Here is a 24468-nt window from a genome sequence, read left to right on the forward strand (position 1 = left end):
CGCTACTCCCTACTAGCATCGCTTCTCTCATCGTTACTAGGATCGTTTATCACAGCTCCGACATAAACGTACTCCGCCAGTTCTTTCCTTTATTATAGTATAGATCACATTTCATGTACTTTCCACCACATAGTTCTGTTTTTGCAAAGAATTTGACACCTAGCAAAAGTTAGATGTTATCATAGATGATAGATACAAATGTCTCAGTATATTGAAATTTTCTCCAGCAAACAGTACAGTTTTCAATGATCTATGAATGATTGGCGCAATGAGAAGTACAAATTCCTGCAGTTGATAATGGAGGGCAAGATTGAAGAAAGGCGCCGGCCTGGAAGAAGGAAAACATCCTGGTTAAAGAACCTGAGAGAGTGGTTCAACATTGACTCAATGTTGTCTTGACTCAACATCTCTGTTCCGAGCTGCAGTCAATAGAATCCAAATTGCATTGATGATCGCCAATCTCCGTCGCGGAGCCGGCATATACAAGAAGAAGAAGATGAATGATTTGCCCAATCTATAATTGTGAATATGCTGTTATTGAACAGGCCTTGATTCGATCCCAAAACATTTTTGAACGAGGAACAGTAGCTCTACAGTTAGGTCGACGTTAAAATGGCAGTGGAGAAAGAAGGGGAACAACGTTGCCGATCCTCTGTCTTGTCAATGTCGTCTATAGACGGTAGCTGATACAGGTTTATTGATGTAATATTGACTGTGCATTCTCGTTTAAAATAATCAATTATATTTTATCAAGAAAGAAATTATATTATTCATAATTGAGATTAAATATTCTGTTGATTAATAATTATCAATTCTACTTTGTTGAGAAACGATCTGGCAACAGAGCAAAGCGAGAAAGAGATAGCACTATCCGCTCTGTTGGATGATAGACAAGGGTAGCAATACCGTTGCCAAGCAAACACTGTCATTATAACGTGGACCTCACTATAGCATAGATTTAATCATAGATGAAAGACACAGATGATGTTTCAGTATTGAAATTTTCTCCAGCAAACAGTAGGTCCACTGTTTTCAATGATCTATGACTCCTCCTTACTAAGATTGTGAATATTTTGTCATTAAAAAAGCCTTGATTTGATCTCAAAACATTTTTGAAAGAGGAACAGTAGCTTAGATTAATTCATATAAATTTGACAAAATTTTCTTCTGACAGGTGATTATCGATTTATCTATATATATAAAAGCGAAATGGCACTCACTCACTGACTGACTCACTCACTCACTCACTCGCATAACTAAAAATCTACCGGACCAAAAACGTTCAAATTTGGTAGGTATGTTCAGTTGGCCCTTTAGAGGCGCACTAAGAAATCTTTTGGCAATATTTTAACTCTAAGGGTTCTTTTTAAGGGTTTGAAGTTGGTCTTTTAGCATGTATATTCTTCTTCTCCCAATCTCTTAATTATAATTATTGAAATTTCCATATCATATGTTACTATAGAACTATGATCTAGATAGAGTACCTCTTCGAAACAGTTGTTAACTGGCAACTAAATTAATAATTAAGTCAGGTTGGCATTAAGTTGAGTTGACTTTGTTAGGTTGGCACCAAGTTGAAGATTTGAATGCATTTATCGCGGAAAAATTGATTGGGCACTGCTACTTCAATCCTGGAAATATTATATTACTAGCAGTCAGGCTCACTTCGCTCGCCATATCCGTTTAGCCAGACGTGTAGTCTGGATCCCCGACTGGATCGTCCAGATAAAAATGCTCAAAAATGCTCGCTTCGCTCGCCTGCTGATCTTACTCTTGGACGATCCAGTTGGGGTCCAGGGGGCGGAGCCCCCTGGCTAGACGGATATGGCAAGCGAAGCGAGCGTGACGGCTAGTTGATTATAAATTAGAATTTGATGACATTTTCTGTTGACAGGTGAAATGATCATCAGCAATGAAAAGTATGAGATGACAGAGGCGTCGAACTCTTACTACAGTGTGCAGATGAGCTTAACAATCAGACACCTGGACAAGTCTGATTTGGGTGGCTATAAATGCATATCGAAAAACTCAATTGGTGACGCTGAGGGGAACATACGCCTCTATGGTAAGTGCTATTATTCATTTCATATTTCATGATGTTTTGAATCTATTTTCATATTCTATGGTGTTTTAATACTCCCAAATTTTTCTATCTCATATATATTTTTGGACGAAAATTGAACTTTAACTTTCAGCAGTGAAAACATAACCTATTTTTGGACATATTATTCAGTATCATAAATTTGGGAATAGATTAGTTTTGGGCAATGCGCCAGTGCCTGTTATTCTTTCCCAATCATATTCATATGATTTGCAATTGAATCGGCCTGAGAAGAAAGGGAACATGTCAAAATTTTTCATTTTTTTATGGTTGAAATTAGTTGTTCACTGTGGAGTGATCGATTGGAGTTGAAAGGGAACATGTCAGCATTCTCTTTATAACTTACCAGATACGAGTGAAAGGGAACTAGTCATGACACACATGTTCCCTTTCAACGCCGAACATTCAAAAATTAGCTGTTTGTCAGTTGTGATTTTTATGCTATTGTTAGGTTACCTTTGATTCACGCGTTGCTTTGTGGTTAGATTGCTTTCGGTTGAGGTGTTTACTGTAAAAGTTGAAGAGTGATAATTTATAATATCATCATGAGTAATAGAAAGTTAACAAAAAAACTCAATTTTAAGGGGTGAATCTTATATAATTGTTATACTGGATTAAAATTGTTGTCTTGAAAGAGTTTGCACCCTAATGACAAAAAACAATATTGAAATTATCAATACTTTTATCTGTATTCAGTTTTTTCTCTCCCCTGAAAAAATCTGATTTTTGACATGTTCCCTTTCTCTTCAGACCGATTTAATTATTGTATCCACAGATTATTATATAAATCAATTCACTATTACTGGAGGATTAAGTTTGTGGTTTATTCAATTGATTTGAATAAATTATGATTTATTCAATCCAATATACATTTCAACTCATTCTCACAATTCAATTCGCATCTCAATTCCCTTTGAAATTCATGAATATTATGAAGTCTTGCATGCATATTTTGGAGTTGTTTCAGTATTTTACTATATGTTTCTATATTAAGCATTTCAGCACCTTTTCCAAAAATTTATTTTTATAGAAGCGATTGAAGTCTAGTCTTGCAGACTATGGTGAGGTTTACGTTATAAAATCATTGGAAATGATTGGTACGCAATGTTGCCACTTTTCCGTTTCCAGCGCTATGTATAGTGCATAGCTGTGAATCAAGTTATACCGGTGTATCTTTATTTCATCTGATATACATAGTTGATTCTTAGTCAATTATACCTCAAATATGGAATAATAATCATTTGTGATTGATAATGCGTTTTCATGATAATCGAGATTGGAATTCTGGTAATTCATTAAATTTTATTGTAGCCTGTGAACGATTTGGCAGCTGTGCAGAGGTAGAGAAGGGTAGATAGATCTGCTTTGTATAATGACTGATAGAAATTAATGAAAACAATATGAAAACTTGTAGTACCCTTATTATTAAAAACTTTGAAATATTTTATCAACTAGTTTCGACCCTTGGTCATTTTCAAGTTTCCAGTTTTAATGACAGATACGGTAGCAAACCAATGGTGCTGAATTTATAACGTGAATTTTACGTTAGGGCTTTAAGCCCTACTATAAGCCTGTTTTTCCTTATCCAATCATTTCATGATTAAGTTGTTTTGTCATTGTTGAATAAATAAATAAAAAGATGAATAAATAGATGGATAAATTGATAAAAAGATAAATAAATAGATGAATTTGACGAAATGTGATGGTAATATTTTACCATGGACCATTCATAAAGTTATGCAGCATCCATCCCAAATCATTGATCCTTGAATCTTATTGAAAACATGTTAGACAAGGAATGATCCCTCCGAAATACAATTTACAAGTGAGATATTCTGAATACAGAATAGGATTATTTGATTGGTCATTGCTAGTGAAGGGTGAATTCTGAAACTCCACTGAAGTGATGATAATAAATATCCATAGTGCTCGGTTACTCGACTGAATTGAATTCTACTTATCTTTCGAAGATCATCCAAGTCTGAAATGACGCTTCATACGATCTCCAGGATTTTCAGTATACGATTATTACTTGGATATAGAAAAGATAGGATAAGAAGATATCCCATGGTGTTCATTTTTTAAATTTGACTGTTGACCCAAGCCGATAGTCGTAGTAGTTCGTTTTCGTGAAGCTATGTGAGGCTGATGGCCTCTGACAGTGTGCCATTCTTACACTTTCGCCCAGCCAAAGCAGTGAGAATAGATATTAGTCGACAGTTATTTATTTTTTTATAATTATGCAAATACAATACATGTTATCGGTTTGAGTTGAAAAAAAAATCGGCTTGAAATTTCGAACGTAAATGACATAATATTCCATCGGATATCTACTTTTTCTCTATAGCATTACCCACACAGAATCTCGAATCTCATCCAGAGAATTACGAGAATGTGTGGATTCTATTTTGAGTTCAATTTTTCATGAGTGGCAGAACTTTATCAAATTCAGTCGATATGAGCTGAAGTAGACAAGCTGCTTCCCTGGTTGAGTGAGTGAAATGAAATTAGTGAAGGGAGATCCTGATGAACAGAGATAGGGAAGGAGGTGAATGAGTAAGTTAGAAGTGTCATAACACGGTCATGGTTTGCTGGGAGGAAACTCCCAGGTACCTCCTAATACCAGACCTGGCAGACAAGCTAATATTTGCTCTGCTGTTGACTTTCGGCTCTCGACCTGCCCAACTCAAACTTAGAACAATAATAAAGGATGTTCATATTCCAGCATGTACAATATTATTGTTCTTAGGTTGTATTTCTCGTTACAACGTCTCCTGGAATGTTCATCTCTCTGACGCATTTCCATACTTGGTTGGGTTTCAAACTTTCCAAGATAAACATAACAGAACTTTGATCTATCACTTGATGTTTCCCCTACATCTTCTCGCTAATTCACCACATATCATCACATTATTCCTGTGATATTTATTGCTAGGAACAGACTCAATCTAATATTATCATTATAGACCTTCAAGGATCAATCAAATTTTATTATTGTTTTGATCTAAACGGTTTTTTATGGAATCTAGGTTGAATACACTGAAAATAATCGCGAACTTCCAATATTTGTCAACAAAACTCAGAACATGAATATTTGAATTACTATTTATATATTTATTCTGAATTTATGAGAAAAAGCTGTATTCTTAACTTTGAGAGAACAATGTCAAATATTGAGTGAGATTTTTTCAAACTAGCAAAATCAACGGAATAGAATTCAAAAGACGTTTTTTCCTTATTAACATTTAAATATCAGATTGTAATTGGCTTATTGCAGCTCTTGAATATACTACTTATACTTGAATATAGTCTACAATAAGTCAATACACACACTAGCACCACTCCTTCTTTTATTGTCTCATTCTTCTGTTGCCGTAGTCGAGTGGATCAGATGCTGGCTTTATGACTCAGAGGCCCGGGTTCAAATCCCGGCCGGGCAAGATATTTATCTCGGGCCACTCCCGTGTTTCGGATGGACACGTTAAGCCGTCGGTCCCGGCTGCCTAAAAAGCAGTCGTTAGGTCATGTCAGAGGCCCTGAAATTGATCAGTTGCGACCTGAAAACTCTGACACCAGACCTGAGCCAGCCAGGTCACTCGATATTATTATTATGTCTCATTCTTCTTAATTAATTAAAAAAATGAGGTAAAAGAAGTCTGTACTGTCAATAGCGTTATTCACTCGCGTTAATCACTGTTCGGTATCGAGAGAAAGCTTGAAATCGCTGCGGCTTAATGCCACCCTTAACTTGGCAGACCTACACATATCGTGATGGGATGATTTTTTTTTCTTGAATAATCTATTATAGATGTCCTTGATGAGATAAAACTATTTTTTTGAAAAAAAAAATCATAAGAAAAAAAGTTATGATATGTATCATATGTGATACAATGCCAAGTACCTTGTACCTCAACTTATAATTTGTATGTATTACATGTGATACATTACCAAGTATGCAGCATCTAAGGTTCTAATGCTTATGTATAATTCTTGATACTCTACCTGGTCATCAAATTCATAAACTTTTTGAAATAGTTATCTTAATTTTTCATGAATATTGTTCTACAATAATCATGATTTTCTTATCAATTCCTTGGGCCTGTTTCATAAAAAATTACAAACCAAATAATTACATTAGTAATTCCATAGACAAACATAATAATACCTAATACTAAATACTAGTATTATTACCATAGTAACTTGGTTTATGGTTATAATTCTGATAATGCAGAGATATTTTTACTATCTTCTAATAACAAATAAATTTTTATTGTGAATTTCCAAAAATTCAAGTTGCAAGCTACGATATACAGGGTATTGGAAAAATAATATGGAATTTAGAAATCAAAATATACATTTAATTGCTAGCATATACTAAGTGGTAATGCTGTGAATTATTTAGTAAAATAGTAATGAAGAAATATAAAAATTATAGACACTTGTAGAATTATTTACTCAGCTTAGAAGTATGTAATCAAAGTCTTATAGTGTTATCTAATCTAATTTCTTATTATTTCATATTACTGTGCTCACCTTGCACACTCTCACATTAATTTATTCGTATCTCCCCCTCTCTTATTATGCCATTGAAAAATCAAGATACATTTATTGGGTAACAGTCATATAGTGAACTGAGTGCTAATGATGTAAATTAATAGTAATAGTAATGAAAAAAAATAAAAATGTTTATAGAATTATTTACATACTAAGTAAGCAAAGCCTTATAATCTAAAACCTTATAATCTAGTCTGCTATTTACAGTACAATAGTACATTACTGTAGGGTACCAATCTTATACAATTACTTACATCTACTTTCCTGTATTTCCTTTTTCCTTATGGAATAGTAGAAAACAATTCCTCTCACCAGTGAAGCACAAACGAAGTTGACATTTTGTGCACATAGCATTTGTTTGTCCCGTGGGGCAGTGCATACATCGTCCCTTTTTACCGAAAATTGGAAAATGATCTGTACAATCATATCGCACATCTGGTGAAGGCCTAAGAGTTTTGGGAGTCTTGATGATTTTTTCGGGCCGTGGTACTTGCTCTACTTTTGCAGTTCTCTTGCGTCTGCCATAAAGCAACAAGCTTTGAGCAATTGAAGTTCGAAATTCCTTCAAAATAACATGCTTTCCGCCTATTTTCAGCAGACCATGATATCTCCTAGAAAGCAGCCAAGAATTATTCACACTAATATCTAATAGCTGTGAAAATATCCCCAAATACCACTTATGCGATCTTAGACCTGTACGATAGAGAGCTACCAGCATATCGGCTAGGTCAACTCCTCCCATGTGCTGATTGTAGTCTTTTACAATTTGTGGACATGGTACCTCAACGCGTTTTTTTTGCTCAGTTGAGTAACGTGATATTTTACTGACTGGCTCAGTAGCAATGTAAGTGCTACATAAATGCACAGGTTTATTATCATACCATTTTACAATGGAGACATTCTCCTCATTGTCTACACGGTAATCAAATGAACCTCGGCCCTTTTTTTCAATTCCTTGTCAGATAAAAGCTCACAACCTCGAAGGCGATTAGTTCGAATGTTCCTAAGCTAAAAATTCCCACTCATATCGCAAGTAGTGCATTAATTCAAGAGATGTAAAAAAATTGTCAAAGTACACAACAGATCCTGGCATATTGTGAATTCTTTGACAAAGTGCAACTACTATTTTAGCACCAAAACCAAGTTGCTGCACCTCATCTGTGAACACATTATTCCTAAATGTATCATCCCCACCATATATAATAAAGTCATGTATTATACCAGAGATGCGGCTTGACATACATTTGAATCCCCACTTTGTTGGCTTATTCTCATGTACTGGCGTCTAGAGCCAGCACGGGTACCTTATAGGGGATCATCATTTCATCAATAGAGTTTTTTTTCTCTGCTCTAATGAAACGCATTTTTGTCTTAGGTGCTCTAGTACAGGTCTAATCTTGTAATAACGATCATCATTCATGTGTTCATTATTAGCAAAATGTAAAAACCTCCTAATACTTTGGTATCGTTTCAATGGCATTATATTGGCTATTTTATCAAATCTGAGATTACCTGACCAGTAATCGGTATAGCTGGGCATTTGGACAACCCCCATAAGTAACTCTATGGCCAGAAAATCCATTATATCATACTTATTTATACCTAGACATTTACCGGACTCTTGTGTAGAGTATAAATGGGTCGCCGTCAACCTGTCTCCCCGACAACTAGTCTCCTCGCTATTTTGATCACAGGCGTCAGTAAATCCCCTGGCAAAATATACCATTGCCGTCAACTAGTCTCCCCGACAGTAAATCCCCTACTAGAACGAAGGAGACTAGTTGTCGGCGTCAACTAGTCTCCTCACACGCTCACGACAACTAGTCTCCCCGACAGTAAATCCCCTGCTGGATAGGTCTATGAGGGGTCTGGTTGTCGTGATCGTATCCGACAACTAGTCTCCCCGACAGCTAGTCTCCCCGACAGCTAATACCCTATTGAACATTGGAACCAGCTTGAAGCGGGCGGGGAAGTAGTACAATCACAGATACTGTTGTACACATTCTATGAATTCAAACAGTGTAGAATTTGACAACATATTTGAGTTTTTAATCAATATTATGGAACGGTTCTACAATATTGACAATGACTCAGTCGAATTTCTATGAATTCGATTATTAGAAGAGAAGCTTGTTGAAGTTGTCACTTCTATCACTGCAAACATAAAATTAAAAAAAAAACCACTGTATAATTCAAAAATAAACTTCCGAATTCAACTGACTTGGAAATGTTCCTTATTGAATTGGCAAGCAGTTTCAGAATGAGTTTGTAAGTCTCGCAAGTGATTCCTGCATGTATGCATGGATTATATATTATATATATATATATTATATATATATATATATATATAGATATAGATAGATAGATAGATAGATAGATAGATATATATAATCATCACTTACCTCACCTAATTTTTTTATTACCATTTTATATCACATATTTTTAACTCATATATGAGTTTTAATTCCATATATATTCTCAACATGTATTCACTCAATTTTTCACTCAATTTTCTTTTTTTTATGATTTGATACAAGCCATATCAAAATGAATTGCACCTTTTCATTTAGCTGAAATTTGTGGATGTGTTGTATATATATATCAGTTTATTACTTGTACATATTTAAATAAATATTTAAATCTTATGAATTCGACTTGAGAAATAAATTGTTAATGAAAGTTATTGTTCGTAATTATTTGTTACCTTGAAAAAATAAATATTTTCGAGAGCCAAAAAATTGAGACAAATTCATGGAAGATCACATTTTCAAACTGTACAATATGGTCACAGCTAATTTTTTAAAACAAGTCATAACCGTGTAAAGTAGTTTAGAAACGTTGCATGGAAGACCTATTGATATTTGATGAAGTGTCAAACAACAGGATGATAAATAAATGATTTCCTATTTTTTAATGTTTTAATTGAAAAAGTGAGTAATTTTCAGTTGAATTTGCATTTGAATAAAACATCATGTTCAATAAACGACTCACATCTATTCAAACAGTCGAACAGGTTGTCTGGTACACTATTTCACAGTTTTAATCCTTGCCTGTTATTTCTGAAAGCTTCTATAACTTCTTGATCTGACGCAGGGCCGGATCTACCATTTTTTCTAGGAGGGGGGGGGCAAGGGTTACTTTTGGCGTCCCCCTCATGATCGACCATCACCGACCGATTTACAATAATGAGAGGGATTATTACTGTATTAGTCGTAGGCCTATACAACGTTGAAATAAAACTTAGGTTGAATTAGAAGACAGTTTTAATGATAATATAAGTCTTATTCTCATTGTTCATTTTCATTTACATACATAATTGAAAACAATGGTGGAAAAATCAAAGCCCCGACTCTAAAATTAACTTGTTGATGTGAGAATATTTAGAAAATATGAATATTGCTATTAATACTAGGGATTAATTTTCAACGCATTTCTAACAATAGAATAATAAGTGGGTAGATAATCTTAATGAAAAAAAAATCGAATCAAAGAATATTCACAAAATGCATAATTTGAGATAATCAGAATATACAAGGAATGACAGATATGGAGTTCTTGATCATTACAGTACAGTAGCAAAAATCACTCATCACAAAAATCTTCAGTGCTAGCAATTACTTGAATAAAAAAGTACAGAAGTAAAATGTTAGAAAATTGTCTGATAATAACTCAATTGAAAATTATACTTATAATTATACTTTTTGTGTCATAAGTTTCTCTTGTGCTTACTAAAACACCTACATGTGTTTTACACCTCCACACCAAACACCTTCATGATCCAGGTAATGCATTAGCATTAAATATTCTCCAGAGGCAGAATCTGCAATTGAAGCTATGAAATCAATCAAGGATTTAAGATTAATTATTGAATGAAGTAAATCGTAAGATATAACAGACTAAGTAAAACAAAAACGTTATGCAGTGAAATGATAAGTCAGTTAATCGAGAAAATATATAGTTACAAGAAAAAAATAGATCCACAAGATAATTTGATTAAGTTCCTACAACCTACACAAACACTATTTTAACGAAGAACTTCTAAATAATAAAATCGAGAGTTATAAGTTTCTTGCCCTAACTGTAGAAGATGAACTGGAAGCCGCAAAAGCAACATCTTTCAAATGATTCTAATTTTTCGGGTTTTTTTTTGCTGAGAATGTGTTTATTATTTCATCAAAAGAAAGCAAAGAAGGCCTTTCATGTTGAATATTTATGATGCTTAAATTTGTTAGTCTTTGCTGGGTCATGGTATTTCTTAAATAGGTCTTATAATAAGTTTCAATTTACTGAAACTTCTCTCTCCAGATGCCACAGAAACTGGAAGTGCTACAAATGTTTTAGAGCTACACATATGTTTCGATAACCCTCTAACAACTTGCTCTTAAAAAATATTCTGAGCGAAGATGTTGCTGTTGCGGCTTCCAGTTCATCTCCTACAGTTAGGGTATGAAACTTAGAACACTCGTTACTCTCGATTTCATTTAGAAGTTCTTCTTCGTTCAAATAGTTTGCATAGGTTGTAGCCAATTCTGTAGTCTTACTTTTCAAAGTTTTAACGTCTAGTGCTTTAATTTGAGCCTCACACAAAAAAACTGACTTTGTCAGCAATCATTTTCAATGCATCATACCTGTTCGTCAGCACAGTAATAACTCTGTCACAAATTTGAAAAAGTGATCTTCTGAAAATCACTTCTCCCGTACCTTATCTCTTCAAATTTGTACCTTCATCTTCATGTGCGTCTTCTGCCATTTTCTTTTTCTTTCGTTTGCTTGTTTCCTTGTACTCTGCTGCTATGTCCATGTTGCAAGATAAAAAATTTGCCTCAGTAATTGCATCTTAAATAGTTACCTCCCTAGTTGATGATAATAAAGTTGAAAGACCTTGTATGTTTCTTGCAGCATTGTCTACTGTTGTTTTCTCTCATTGCAAAAACTTACTCACTCGATCAATTTTTTTAAGGACTGAATATCAGAAGCATGTAATCACAACAAATTCTGAGCTCTTCATGTTTTAATGAGAAATTTAGCTCTTGTTTCTGGAGATGAAAATGGGTGGCTTCTTCATGGGTGGATTCTTTAAGAGTAGAGAGCACTTTGTCCATGTGTTTATATAATAACTTCCACAGTTTCAATTCTTGCCGACCATCTTGTTTTATTCAAATGCAAAATTCAACTAAAAATTACTCACTTCTTGAATTAAATATTAAAAAATAGGAGAGTTGAGTATTTTAGTATTTATAGTGAAGTTATATTGACAAAATCACAGTATTTTGTGTTCAATCCTATAGTAGTGTGAAAAGTAGTAAAATAAATTTGATGAATGAAGTTGAAAAATATTGCTACTGTACTGATTATGTAATTGATTAAACACTTTACTAATAGAACAAATCAAGCTTTCTGGAAATAAATTGGTGAACTGTTTACTTACTTATTACGGGTAAAACCTATCTCAAATCAAATCAAAATCCATTTATTGCCAAAGACAAATTACAATTTGTGTAGGCCACGTCATGAGAAAATTACATGAATCATTACATATATAATCATACTACATAGAAACAACAATAAATCATCACATCAACGTCTTAAAAATTCTCCACATTGGAGGCAAAATATTCATCATTGGTATAAAAACAGTTTCTTATAAGAAAATCCTTAATTTAAAGTTTATATTCACCCACTAGTAAGCCTCTCATATGTAACGGTAACTGATAATAAAACCCAATTGCACAAGCCCTAAAACTAATATGACTAGATTTGTACCGACAATATTCGTTTCTAAGGTTTCTTGTGTTGTGCGAATGAACATCAAAATGACTAGAGAATGAGAGCAAGCTAGTTTTTACAAATAATAAACATTGAAAAATAAAAATACACGGCAAACACATAATTCTCAATCTAACAAACAGAGGTTTGCAGTGCGTAAGAGGAGGAACATTACACATGGTTCTTATTGATCTTTTTGTAACACAAAAAGTGAATGGGATCACTACCATGGCCCATAATATAGCTCCATACAAAAGATGTAAATGCACATAACTATATTTATAAAATTTTTGAGGCACTATTTCCTTGATCTTCTTAACGTAAAAACACCTCTTGCTAATTGGGGATAGTGCAGTCAATATGACACTTCCATTTCATATTATTTTGTATATTGATGCCTAGAAATTGACAGAATGCCTGAATCCAAGTTATTTAAGATACAGATAAGTTTTGCGTTTTGTTCAAATTCAGAACAAGTTTATTAGCATTACACCAATCAGACATCAGTTAATTTTTCATTTAATAAGGTTTCTCTCAGGCATACATCATCTGCATACATGTAACAAGTTGTGCTTCATCCTCAATATTGCCTGGCAAATCATTCATATAGATAATAAACAGTAATGGTCCTCGAATTGAACCTTGGGCACTCCATTAATAAACAGGAGTGTATCCAGACATATCTTCATTAAAATGCACTGCCTGAAATCTGTTCATTAAATATCACTTTATAAGTGCTACAGATCTACAATTAAAACCAAAACTTTCAAGTTTAGAAAGTAGAATGTCATGAGAGACAGTGTCAAATGCTCTTGACATATCAAATAGTCTTGCGTTCACAGATTTTTGACTTCCATACATTAAATTTTCCTGAATGAAAGACATAACGCCTGACATTGTAGTGTGGTTTCTCTGAAGCCAAATTGCCTGCAAGATAGCAAATTATTTTTCCCAATGAAATCAACCATCTGCTGAGCTATTAGAATTCAAAAACTTTGGAAAAAAAAATGGTACTATAGATATTGGCCTATAGTTGCTACATAGGTGAGGTCACCTTTTTAAAAAATCGACACTACTTTAGACAGCTTGAGCATATCAGGAAGGTACTGGAGGGACAATACAATGATTAAAGATATGACAGAGAACTTCACAAATATGCTGACTGCTAGCTTCACATATGAAGGAATTCAAATGAAAAATATCCAAACAGCTACTATTACTTAGAGAGATCAATGCGAGAAACACTTCTACGGCTACATGATGGAATGAGAAAGATTGAACTCTTTTTTCACTTATTTAAATAGTGGGAGACAGTATTTAAGCTATTGGTATTGCAGCCAGAACCTCATTTATGCTGTCATATACACGTTGAAGTTCTCAGAACTGAGGTCTACATTTCTTGGCGTGAAGCAGATTTACTATTCATGATAGGTGTCTTTAATTATCTTCCACATTATTTGGGTTATTACATGCATTATTGACTAGATAATGGGGGCATGGGTCGGTCAAGCGAGAACTATATAATTGCGAGGTAGATTTGACATACTCGACCTTGTGCAATGAATCGTTGCCCCCATCCTGTTAAGTTTAGTGATGTTACCCACACTTATACTTTACTCGGAGATCCCATTCCGTAGTCTTTACAGGTCATTGAACATGTGATAAAACATTAGAGAAATACAAAATTTAAATGAAATAGGTCAATGACATTAATGACCATTGAAGCCTGAATAATCGAAAAGATTTATTATGATACCTGAATTGCAAATATAAATTGAGTGCTATAATGAAAAAGTTAATGCTGCAAAAATCAATCTTAATGATTTACAAAAGGAATAGTAATAAATGACAATGAGCTGTAGATAGTGCTCAACAAATAGAATACAGTAATATAGGCGGCATGGGCCTTTAGTAAATAAATGTCAAGTTAGACATCAATAGAACAATTATAGGCGTCAGTGGCCTTAAATTGACACTTAAGAGCTAAGGGTAGCTATTGGATACAATGTAAAGATTGTCCAAGTTGAATACAGGCGACATGGGCCTTCAATGAATTGAATGTCAAGCTAGACATCAATAGAACGATTAATAGGCGTCAGTGGCCTCAGTGAGTTGAATGTCAAGATAGACATCAATAGAACAATTAATAGCGTCAGTGGCCTTAAAATGACACTTAAGAGCTAAGGGTAGCTATTAACAAAATTAAATATCTTGGTCGATATTAATATGCTTGTAAAGCCAAGGGTAGCTATCAACAAAATTAAATATCTCGGTCGATATTAATATGCTTGTAAAGCCAAGGGTAGCTATCAACAAAATTAAATATCTCGGTCGATATTAATACGCTTGTAAAGCCAAGGGTAGCTATCAAAATTGAATGAAGTACATATTATAACCTTGACATTATGTAGACAGTGCTCTCATGAGACATGCACTGTAATATATTGAATTCATGAAAATAGGCTCGATTACCAAATGTATGAACAATAAATGTTTTTAATTGTCGAAAAGGTTGAATGATAGCTACAAAAATTATATAAATGCACATAAAACTGTTGACTTAGAAATAGAGAGCGTGGTCCATTATCGAAACGCTGTAGCATTTTATGAACAATTATGTAATACATGCGTAAATGAAAATTGAATAGAACGATTTACGTACCTGAATAAAAATTTTGAAGAGGAGATGCAGCCAGGCAGACAGGAAGGAATCTGCAGTACCCAAAGAACAGGACATCAGCAAGCGAAGATGTGATCTGGCCATGCGATGACAAGAAGGAAGCATCACCACAGCAGGCGAATCCCCCAGTGGGAAGTGTGAGCAGGAGCATGTAGAATTCCAAATGATAATCCGACTTTCAAGGTAGAATTACAAGGAATATCCGATTTCAAGTTGTGGAATTTTTAGATTGATTTCCAAACGGTAGAGATGATGAACTTGAAAGTTTGAGTTCAAGAGGTGAAGCCATTTGTTAGAAGAATGGCAATGACGCCCACACGAGGTGTGAACTTGACAAAGTTTATCAGCGTAAATATGTGAAGAAATCGATGAATAATTGAAACACAATTGAAGAATAGAATAAACGAATTAATTTGAAGGAGTAATTCACTTTAAAAAACGTTCTGTAAACTAGATGAATTTGGATGAAAAAGTTTAGACAGGGAGCGTAAGTGCACTCGCCGACTAGGAACCATTGAAAGACAAGAAGACAGACGACGCTCTAGCAACAAAGGAAAGCGGAAATGTCAGCCACGTACATAAAACGTTTACAAACGTTTGGTGAAAAAGTAGCAAATATCTAGAAAGTAAGATGCCTAAAGACAAAATAAATTCCAAAAAATCGAATAGTACAAATATTAAAATTGAAACGACAAATAACACAACGAATAATATAGGAAACCAACTTGATTAGAGCAGTGCCGTAGAACCATGACTGTGATGTCACCGGACAGCGCAGATGGAAAATGACGACATGATGTCTACGTAGTAGCGGAACGAGTAACAAGTGGAACCGTTACAAAAAATGCTTTGTCAGATTTTACATAAACTGGGCCCCTTGTGTCATACGGGGTATGGCACAATAAGAAAAGGTAAGAAATATGTAAAATCTGGCAAGGCAATTGGAAATTGAAAACTGGGCCCCATGTGAGAACCAGGGGAAAAAACAATGAACCTGAAAATACGAAATGAACCAAAGAGCAAGGGGATTAAATAGAATCCTCATCAATGGGAAGAGGTGCTAAATCGAAATAGCTCTCTTAAAAGTGCCGAGGGAGTGAGAACAGTGACAACTCGAACCTTGTCGTCCTTACCGGGATGAACTTCAGTAATGCGCGCAGCTTCCAAGTGGACTCCGCAGAACCAGGATCCTTCAAGATGACAACCGTACCGACCTTCAAATTTTCACAATTGTTTAGCCATTGACCTTTTTTCTGAAGAGTGGTTTAATATTCACGAGACCACCTATCCCAAAGCTGGATAGAAAACAGCAAGTTGATACCACGTGAACGATGATCAATGTGTTGGTGTTAGGCGGTAAGAAGGGTAATGACGTAAGGGGATGTCCAATCAAAAAATGACCTGGAGACAAGTAGGCAAGATCATGTGGATCTCCCGACAGGGAACAAGAGGGCGCGAATTCAAGATGGCTCCGACCTGAGCAGCAAGAGTATAGGTTTCTTCAAGTTAATACCTTGTTGAATGTAACTACACGGAATATGCGTTTGAAGTTTTTTACCGCATTCTCCCAAGTCACCGAAGTGCGGAGCCCGAGGGGGAATGAAGTGCCATTGGATGTGAGTACAGACATAGTGTCATGATATCTGATTTGAGACGATCAGAGGACAAAATTCGTGGAGCTCACGTAGCATTGTTGGCACCAACGAAAGTTGTGGCATTGTCCGAAAAAATGGAATGCGGAATGCCACGCGAGCAGAAACCGAATCAGAGCGGCAATAATGCTTGAAATAAGTTCCGAGACAGTTTCAATATGAATGGCACGAGTTACCATACACACAAACAGCGATAAATATGCTTTAGAAAAAGTACGAGATTTGGGGCCGCCTACACGGATGGAAATAGGACCGGCGCAATCCAAACCACATTATAAAAGGGAAAATTAGCCTGAACGCGGGCCGCTGGTAAACTACCCATGATTTGCTCAGAACGAAGAGCCAAAAAGCGAAAACACATTATGCAATGCCGCTACACTTTTGATGGTGAAATATTATTAACTGTTATATATATTTAAATATTATCTGTTATATATATATAACAGAAATATTATTGATTGTTCTTTTTATTAGTCAACAAGGCTGCTTCTACATTACAAGTGACTGGCCAAGTATATAATAGTACAATATATTGTTTCCACTGCAGTTCAAAAAAAAAAAATATATATATATATATCAACAGCAAAGAAAATAATGTTGAGTGTTGTATTGATAATTCTTTTTTGTACTCACTTGAATTGTTTTTGAGTCAGTTTCTTTGCTGTCTTTGGATGAGATATCCTTTTCTGCAAATGTGTCCTTCCCTCCTTGGAAGTCCTTCCAATGGATGATGCACGTGTTGTTCTGGAAGGCGGAGTCGTGATTCTGGACACTCCAGGTTGTTGTTCGTCTCTATCAACAGATGTGATGGTTGCTCACTTTTATTACTGGACTGTTGTTCATCTGTGACAACAGATAATGGTGATTGTACTGTTGTAGCAGGTGAATTGCAGGATACTCCAGGAAGCGCACTATGCATCATTTCAGCAGTTGGAGATGAGCCTGTACCTGATTGATTCACATCGAATGTCCATATCTCCATAGGAGCATCTGAATGTCTTCAAATATGAGCTGTTCATCAACAGGGTCAAGGATGGTGAGACTACTGTGCTCTTCTAAATTCTTTTGTGGACCATCAGCCAATGTTGTTTCATCATCAGATGATTCTTCTGCCTCTGAATCAGCAAATGCTTTTGGAACAAGAGACATTATATAGTCTACTCTCCTTTCTGGAATCTGGAACAAAAAAAATGGATTTTATTAGGCTAATTTCTATTATAAAACAATATTAATTGAGTCTATTCTATCCATACTGTATCAACAACGTATTGCCATGCATGGAAATTATTATGCAAAATGTCAATACAATAAGACTAAACTAACTAGGATTGGGTGGCTCAGCTCGTAACAGTGTCTATCTAGAATAAATCATCGTCAGCAACATCTAGAATAAATTATAACATGAATGAACACGTTATGATATTATAATTGAGTGAATTCTAATACAAGTTATAATTTATTTTGGTTGTAGATTAGTTTTCCTTTAAATATTCAAGCTATATAGAACTGAGCAATGTATTATCAGTGATACATAGCAATAAGAAAGTGATCATCTATGAGTCGAGCAGTGTATCAAACGTGATACTATGCTTGAAGGAGTTATGTGTCTCATCACTTGGCAATGTATTACTGGTGATACGATAATTTCAATCTTCAAAAAATGATACTAAAATCAATTGAAGTTTTTATTTAAACATATGTATACAATCTCTGTCATTTGTAGATCAAATTCTGATCAATTAAACTTGAAATAAAACGTGTAACTAATGAAATTTGAAATAATTTACCTTGTCACGCAACACGTTTTTCCGCTTGGCAGACATCTTTGTTGACACTGAAGCTTCCAGCAAGCTCTGTTGTTTATAACAAACACTAACAGATGGCAGCACTATCCCACTGAGTAGAGAAACGTATCACATATGATACTGTGCCAGCTCCCAAATGAAATACCGTACAGAAAAAAATAAAAAAAATATTGAAAGCAACGTATTATATTTGATACGTTGTCAAGTTAAGGGCCCTTCAAGCCCCAGTCAAGCCCCTTCTTGTGACTGAAATATAGATCTGTTTCAGAACATTTTCTGGCTCCGAATATCTATCGGTTTTGCAGAATATTATGTTCTGTTTTTATCGATCTGTTCCAGAAATACAGCTGCCGAGACGTTCGACTCTACCAAAATCTGTTTCAGAACATTTTCTGATTCTAAACATTTTCTGTGACTGTTGAATATTATGATCGGTTTTGCCATTGGCCTGTTTCAGAAATGGAGCTGCCGAAACATTCGAAGCCCAAGCATCAGAATATCCAGAAGTTCGACCAGAACTATCAGAATATCGATTCGTTTTATTACATTTTCTGTTTCTATCGAATTAAAACGTAATGTTTTTCTATCGACTTGTTACAGAAATGGAGCTGCCAAAACATTCTAAGCCCGCTCTCGGCGACGATGAGAACGAACTACTAGAACCAGGCCAGCACCTGCCAACGGGACAACAGGGCTCGCTGCGGGAGTCGGACGGGACCGAGACGGGACGTGACGTCACCAGAAACGGCCAGTCGAGTGACGCCGCTCGTCTGTATCCAATCCACTTGACGACTGCTCTTCTGTTGCCACTTTCAACATTCTACGTTGCGCTGTGATCAGCTTATCTACATGAATACTGTTGTATCGAATCAAGCATTGTACATATCAAGTATTGCCGGTGTAGAACTTTTAATACAGATCACTCTCCTTGATATATAATTTCGGGGCACCGAGCTTCGCTCGTTATTTATTTAATGATAAACGGAGCACAATTATTCAAAATGATTGGGGAAGGACAAACAGGCACAGCCCAAAACTGCTTCTTCCCCGAATTTTGATTTATACACTATAAATGGTCCAAAAAGTAGGTTATGTTTAATATACTTGAATTCAGGTCCAATTTTCAGTTAAAATATTTAAAAACAGAAAAGTTATAATTTAGATTGTTTACAAACCAATTGAATAACAAAATAACACTCACTAATCACTTAAAACTGTAAAATAATGATTAAATTTGAATATTATGATATACTCTAATTTAGAGTGATTAACTATGTCATGACAACAAATCAGATTATTTTGATAGAGTCTATTAAAATTTCTAGATAATGTTTCTCGCGAGATACGGTAAGCTGTTTGAATGATTACACAGCTGATCTCCCACACAGGCACACGCATCTTCTGTTATTGACAGACGACGAAATCTGTTCTTCTAAGGATGAATCATCCTATCAATATCCTTCATCGAGATTTTCCAGGGATGAGACCTTGTGCAATCGAATCTTTATATTATAAACCTACTATGTTCTGAATTTCGTGAGAATCGTTAGAGCCGTTTTCGAGATCTGGTGAAATACAACATATAAACATCTAAACATCCAAACATCTAAACATATAAACAAAAATTGCTCGTTTGATAGTATAGGATAAGCGAGTTTATTTTACAGCTCCAGCTGTTTCTCGCATCCAATCTGCCATTATTTATTGCGATTATTCCAGTCTCCCTGAACCAGATTTCTATTCATCATACTAGTATATACCTGTTTTTTTTTCCAAAGCTCGGGCGGTCTACTTTTCCTCCTTTTTCTCCTTCATTCTAATTATTATATCTTACACTTACATTATTCTATGAGCTCATTGAGAAACGTGATAAATGATTATTGATCATGTACAATAGGCATCTCGTAGCTTTGCCTCCGTGACTTTCAACCGGCATGTAGTAAAGTCACAAGAATAGTACAATGTATTAAGATATAATATATTATACTTTGGTAAGGTATGACTCGCGGGGTAATATAAACGGCTTTGCAAAAACATCAGGCTTCAGAGACTCTAGATCCCTAGATGGAGGAAGCTTCCTGCATCCCTGAAGGAATCTCCCTACACACAGAGATTCACCATGAATGAGAGAGTTGCAACGTATCACCAACAATGGAAAGAGCTTGTTGAACGAATTTCATCTGATAGGCTGTGTTGTGCTAAAAGGACGTTATTCCAAAAGGTTCCTTGTGTATCTTTTTGGGTGCAACACGTGGCTTTTGAGAAGATACAAAAGAGCTTCTGTTGCTTAGGGAAAGATACATTGATACACATCAATGTACACATTGATTTATCCTTCTGGATGCAATACGTTGCTTATGAGAAGATACAGAAGAGCATCTGTTGCGTATGGAAAGCTACATTGATGCACCTTGTGTATATTTCCGGATGCAACACGTTGCTTTTGAGAAGATACAAAAGAGCTTCTGTTGCTTAGGAAAAGATACATTGATGCACATCAATGCACACATTGATGTATATTTCTGGATGCAACACGTTGCTTTTGAGAAGATACAAAAGAGCTTCTGTTGCTTAGGAAAAGATACATTGATGCACATCAATGCACACATTGATGTATATTTCTGGATGCAACAGGTTGCTTTTGAGAAGATACAAAAGAGCATATGTTGGTTATGGAAAGATACATTTTCAAAAATGTTCGATGTTTTTGAACGGGTAGTATTGTAGTCTAGTGGGCCTCCGCCAAAAGGCAAAGCTAAAGGATCCGGACTGTACTTTTTACTTTTTCGTATCCAAGCAATAAGGCATGAAAGTTGTAGTGTGCAGCCAGTATAGTGCCATCGAAACGCCAGAGATCATAATCTGGATCATTTTTTGCGTTAATGAATTATGTGAATTCATATGGATGGCAGATGTAATTTGTATTTTTTATCAAAGTAAAAATGTAGCCTACCAGAATTACCGTAGTTGACTTGATCATTGAAAACCACTAACACCGTGCAGATACGTGAAATCGACTAATTTTGATGGATTGGTTCCCGTCACAGTTTCCGCTGTACCTTTTGATCAAACTTATGAGTGGACTCTGACAAAAAATACCAATTTGACACAAAATTTAATTATACGTCACGCCGGTTGAGTAACGAAACATGTTGTTTCTTTTTCTGTTTGAATAGGAATGAAATTCAGCGCGGAAATTGGATTATGAAATCTAATCGACAATATTACCCGACCTTTGCTTTTAATCCAATTACTGAGGATGGATAGATCCTTGACTGAATAAAACCGAAAACCCACACGAACATGACTGTGTGAACCTCCCGGCAGGACAAACACCTGGATACTTTATTTGGTTATTCTGCATTATCTGGTACAGCAGAGTTTGTAAACCTCATATTCATAAGCCGACGTCCATCATTGAGTATCAGAATTATTATATAATTCTACTCTGTACATCGAATATCCATCTCATCGCTAAACTCTTTGTCAATATTATTATCCAAAAACCGATTATTCATCCATTTCCATCACATCAGCCTTCAATATTAATGTATTCGCATCATTGACCATGAAATGATTACGAGCATGAAAATATTGATTACGAATGATCGTGAAAACATTGGAACGTGAAACGGTTATCACATCTTGAGGCTTAATCAACTTGTTTGGTTATCTGTTTGTGAATTGTATTGGTCGTTGTGGAATTCTTAGATACATTCATGGAAAAATTAACATATTATCAGAAATTTCTTCTTCTGCTTTGTAATAATACTCGTAATTTAATGCTTATTAATCACTCTTTGGACACCAAAAGAAGTAAAATGAATATACTATCCAAATTCAGTTACTGCCTCTCATTGAAATCATTGTTAGATGATACAGGAATATATTCGTGCATTTCTCCTAGAATACTAGATTATATTATAAAATACATTTTCCTACTTCTAATCATGAATAATTAATACTGATCAATGATCACAGAAGTACAGATGGAAATTATTGAGATATTGCGATTATTCAAATGCTAATTTATTAGCTGTAATAATTTACAGCATTAAATTTGGTTTCTCGTTTAATAATAATTATATTGATTACATAACTTCTTTATCAACCGCATAACACAGATATGAATTTTTGGAAGTACAACTTTTACCGATCTCATAAATTCTACCAGATTGAACTGAACTTGGCAAACACATAATATTTAGAAAGTGTACACATCAGATTGACATAATTTCGTCAAGCTATAAAGTTTTCAATTCTGCTAGAACTTATAAGGACGGAAAAATTGGACGTCAAAAAATCGAAATGTATGGCTTCTAGACATACTAGAAGATACATGCGAGTCATAAAAACAGATGAATCTATCAATGTAGTATCATAGAAAAACAATAGCGTAAGTAGATATCCAATGGTATAGGGCGTTTATGTCGCAACTTTTACTGTTATCTCAAGCCGATTAGCCTACTGTCGATTATTTTAGATTTTTACTGTTTTGGTCGGGTGAGAGTATATGAACGGCACAATATGAGAGACTACCAGCGTCACACAGCTTTATGGGAAAGAACTACGTGGACAGCTTGAGATATCAGTAAAAGTTGCGACATAAACGCCCTATACCATGGGATATCTACTTAATGCTATTGTTTCCCTATGGTAATATCAATATTATGTTGTGATAAAAGATAATAATAGATAGTGGATAGATATATCCATGTTGAATGTTTCTATGCATAAGTACTTCATTCATATTTCATCGTTTCAATGATCATAAACTTTTATTAGAATATTATGAAAAAATCAGTTCCCAATTTCATGATGGGTGTTGCAGAATCTCATTTTTATATAGTTGAATTTTTTTAGAAAAATCCTCTTATCTATACTATGGCAATAATTTATCGATTACTACTAAAGGACGTGATCTGTATTAAAACTTCTGTATTTTCATCGAGCTAACAAAACCAACCCCAAAGCCCCCACACATCTGTAAACAAAATCCCACCAGTAATTATTCTAAACTCCTACTCAACCGGCAAACAGCTTCCGTTCGTGTATAAAAGAATCTTGTAATCTAGCTCCATGTTTGTGAACTCGATATTTTTTAAGGTGACTGAACATTTAGTGACTAGTAAGATGAGATAATTGGTGTACTTATTGTTCTAAAAATATTGTTGATATACTGTAATAAATGATTTTTATATTTTGTTCTCAAGTTGTAACACAATAGAAATTCGAATAATGTAATATGTCAATCTATATGGATTGAGGTGTAATATTAATAATATCGAGTGACCTGGCTGGCTCAGGTCTGGTGGCAGAGTTTTCAGGTCGAAAACTTATTGAGGTGTAATGAAAGAAAGGTGTCAGTACTGTTCTACATGATTTTAGTAACCTTTCTCTCATTCCATCTTGATATGGCGAAATTCCACAATCTCTATGTTCATAGTGTAAATCATAATGAATTAATCTTTTTGGGACAATCGATGAATTCCTGTAAATCGGAAATTTACGAAAGCAATATAAAGATAAATATAATATTATACATAATGTGAACTTAATTGTTGTTGAATATGAAAATCGTATGATATTTTTGGTTCTAGTTTCTTGAACATTCCTCAGAATTCAACAGTTCAAAATATGAGAATCTCCTGAAGTTGTTAAATATGATAATCATATGATATCCATTGATTTTCTAGTTTTCAGTTTCTTCAACATTCCTAAGAATTCTCATTTCATATTATTATCTCTTATAGCTTCACACGTCAACAGTTCAAATCCGTTGTGAGAAGTCTTCTGTTAATTGTTAACCCTAAAGAGACACACTGGGGTGTTTTACACCCCAAGAATTTTTTTTCCTGTTCTGCAGTTGACAATATCAAACAGATGGGAATTTTTGCCCAGTCTAAATTA

The 24468-nt window shown here is 34.8% G+C and overlaps 1 protein-coding gene across 1 annotated transcript; it reads left to right on the forward strand.

Moving 5' to 3' along the window:
* Positions 1-1894: 1894 nt before the first annotated feature.
* On the forward strand, positions 1895-19624 carry LOC120348804 (the record flags this gene model as incomplete). Its single annotated transcript, XM_039420011.1, is given in 2 exon segments — positions 1895-2065; positions 19159-19624. Coding segments are annotated over 2 exon segments (402 nt in total). The 3' UTR covers positions 19395-19624.
* Positions 19625-24468: the final 4844 nt, after the last annotated feature.

This window comes from Nilaparvata lugens, chromosome 2 (assembly GCF_014356525.2).
Source record: "Nilaparvata lugens isolate BPH chromosome 2, ASM1435652v1, whole genome shotgun sequence".
In the NCBI taxonomy this organism is placed as follows: Eukaryota; Metazoa; Arthropoda; class Insecta; order Hemiptera; family Delphacidae; genus Nilaparvata; species Nilaparvata lugens.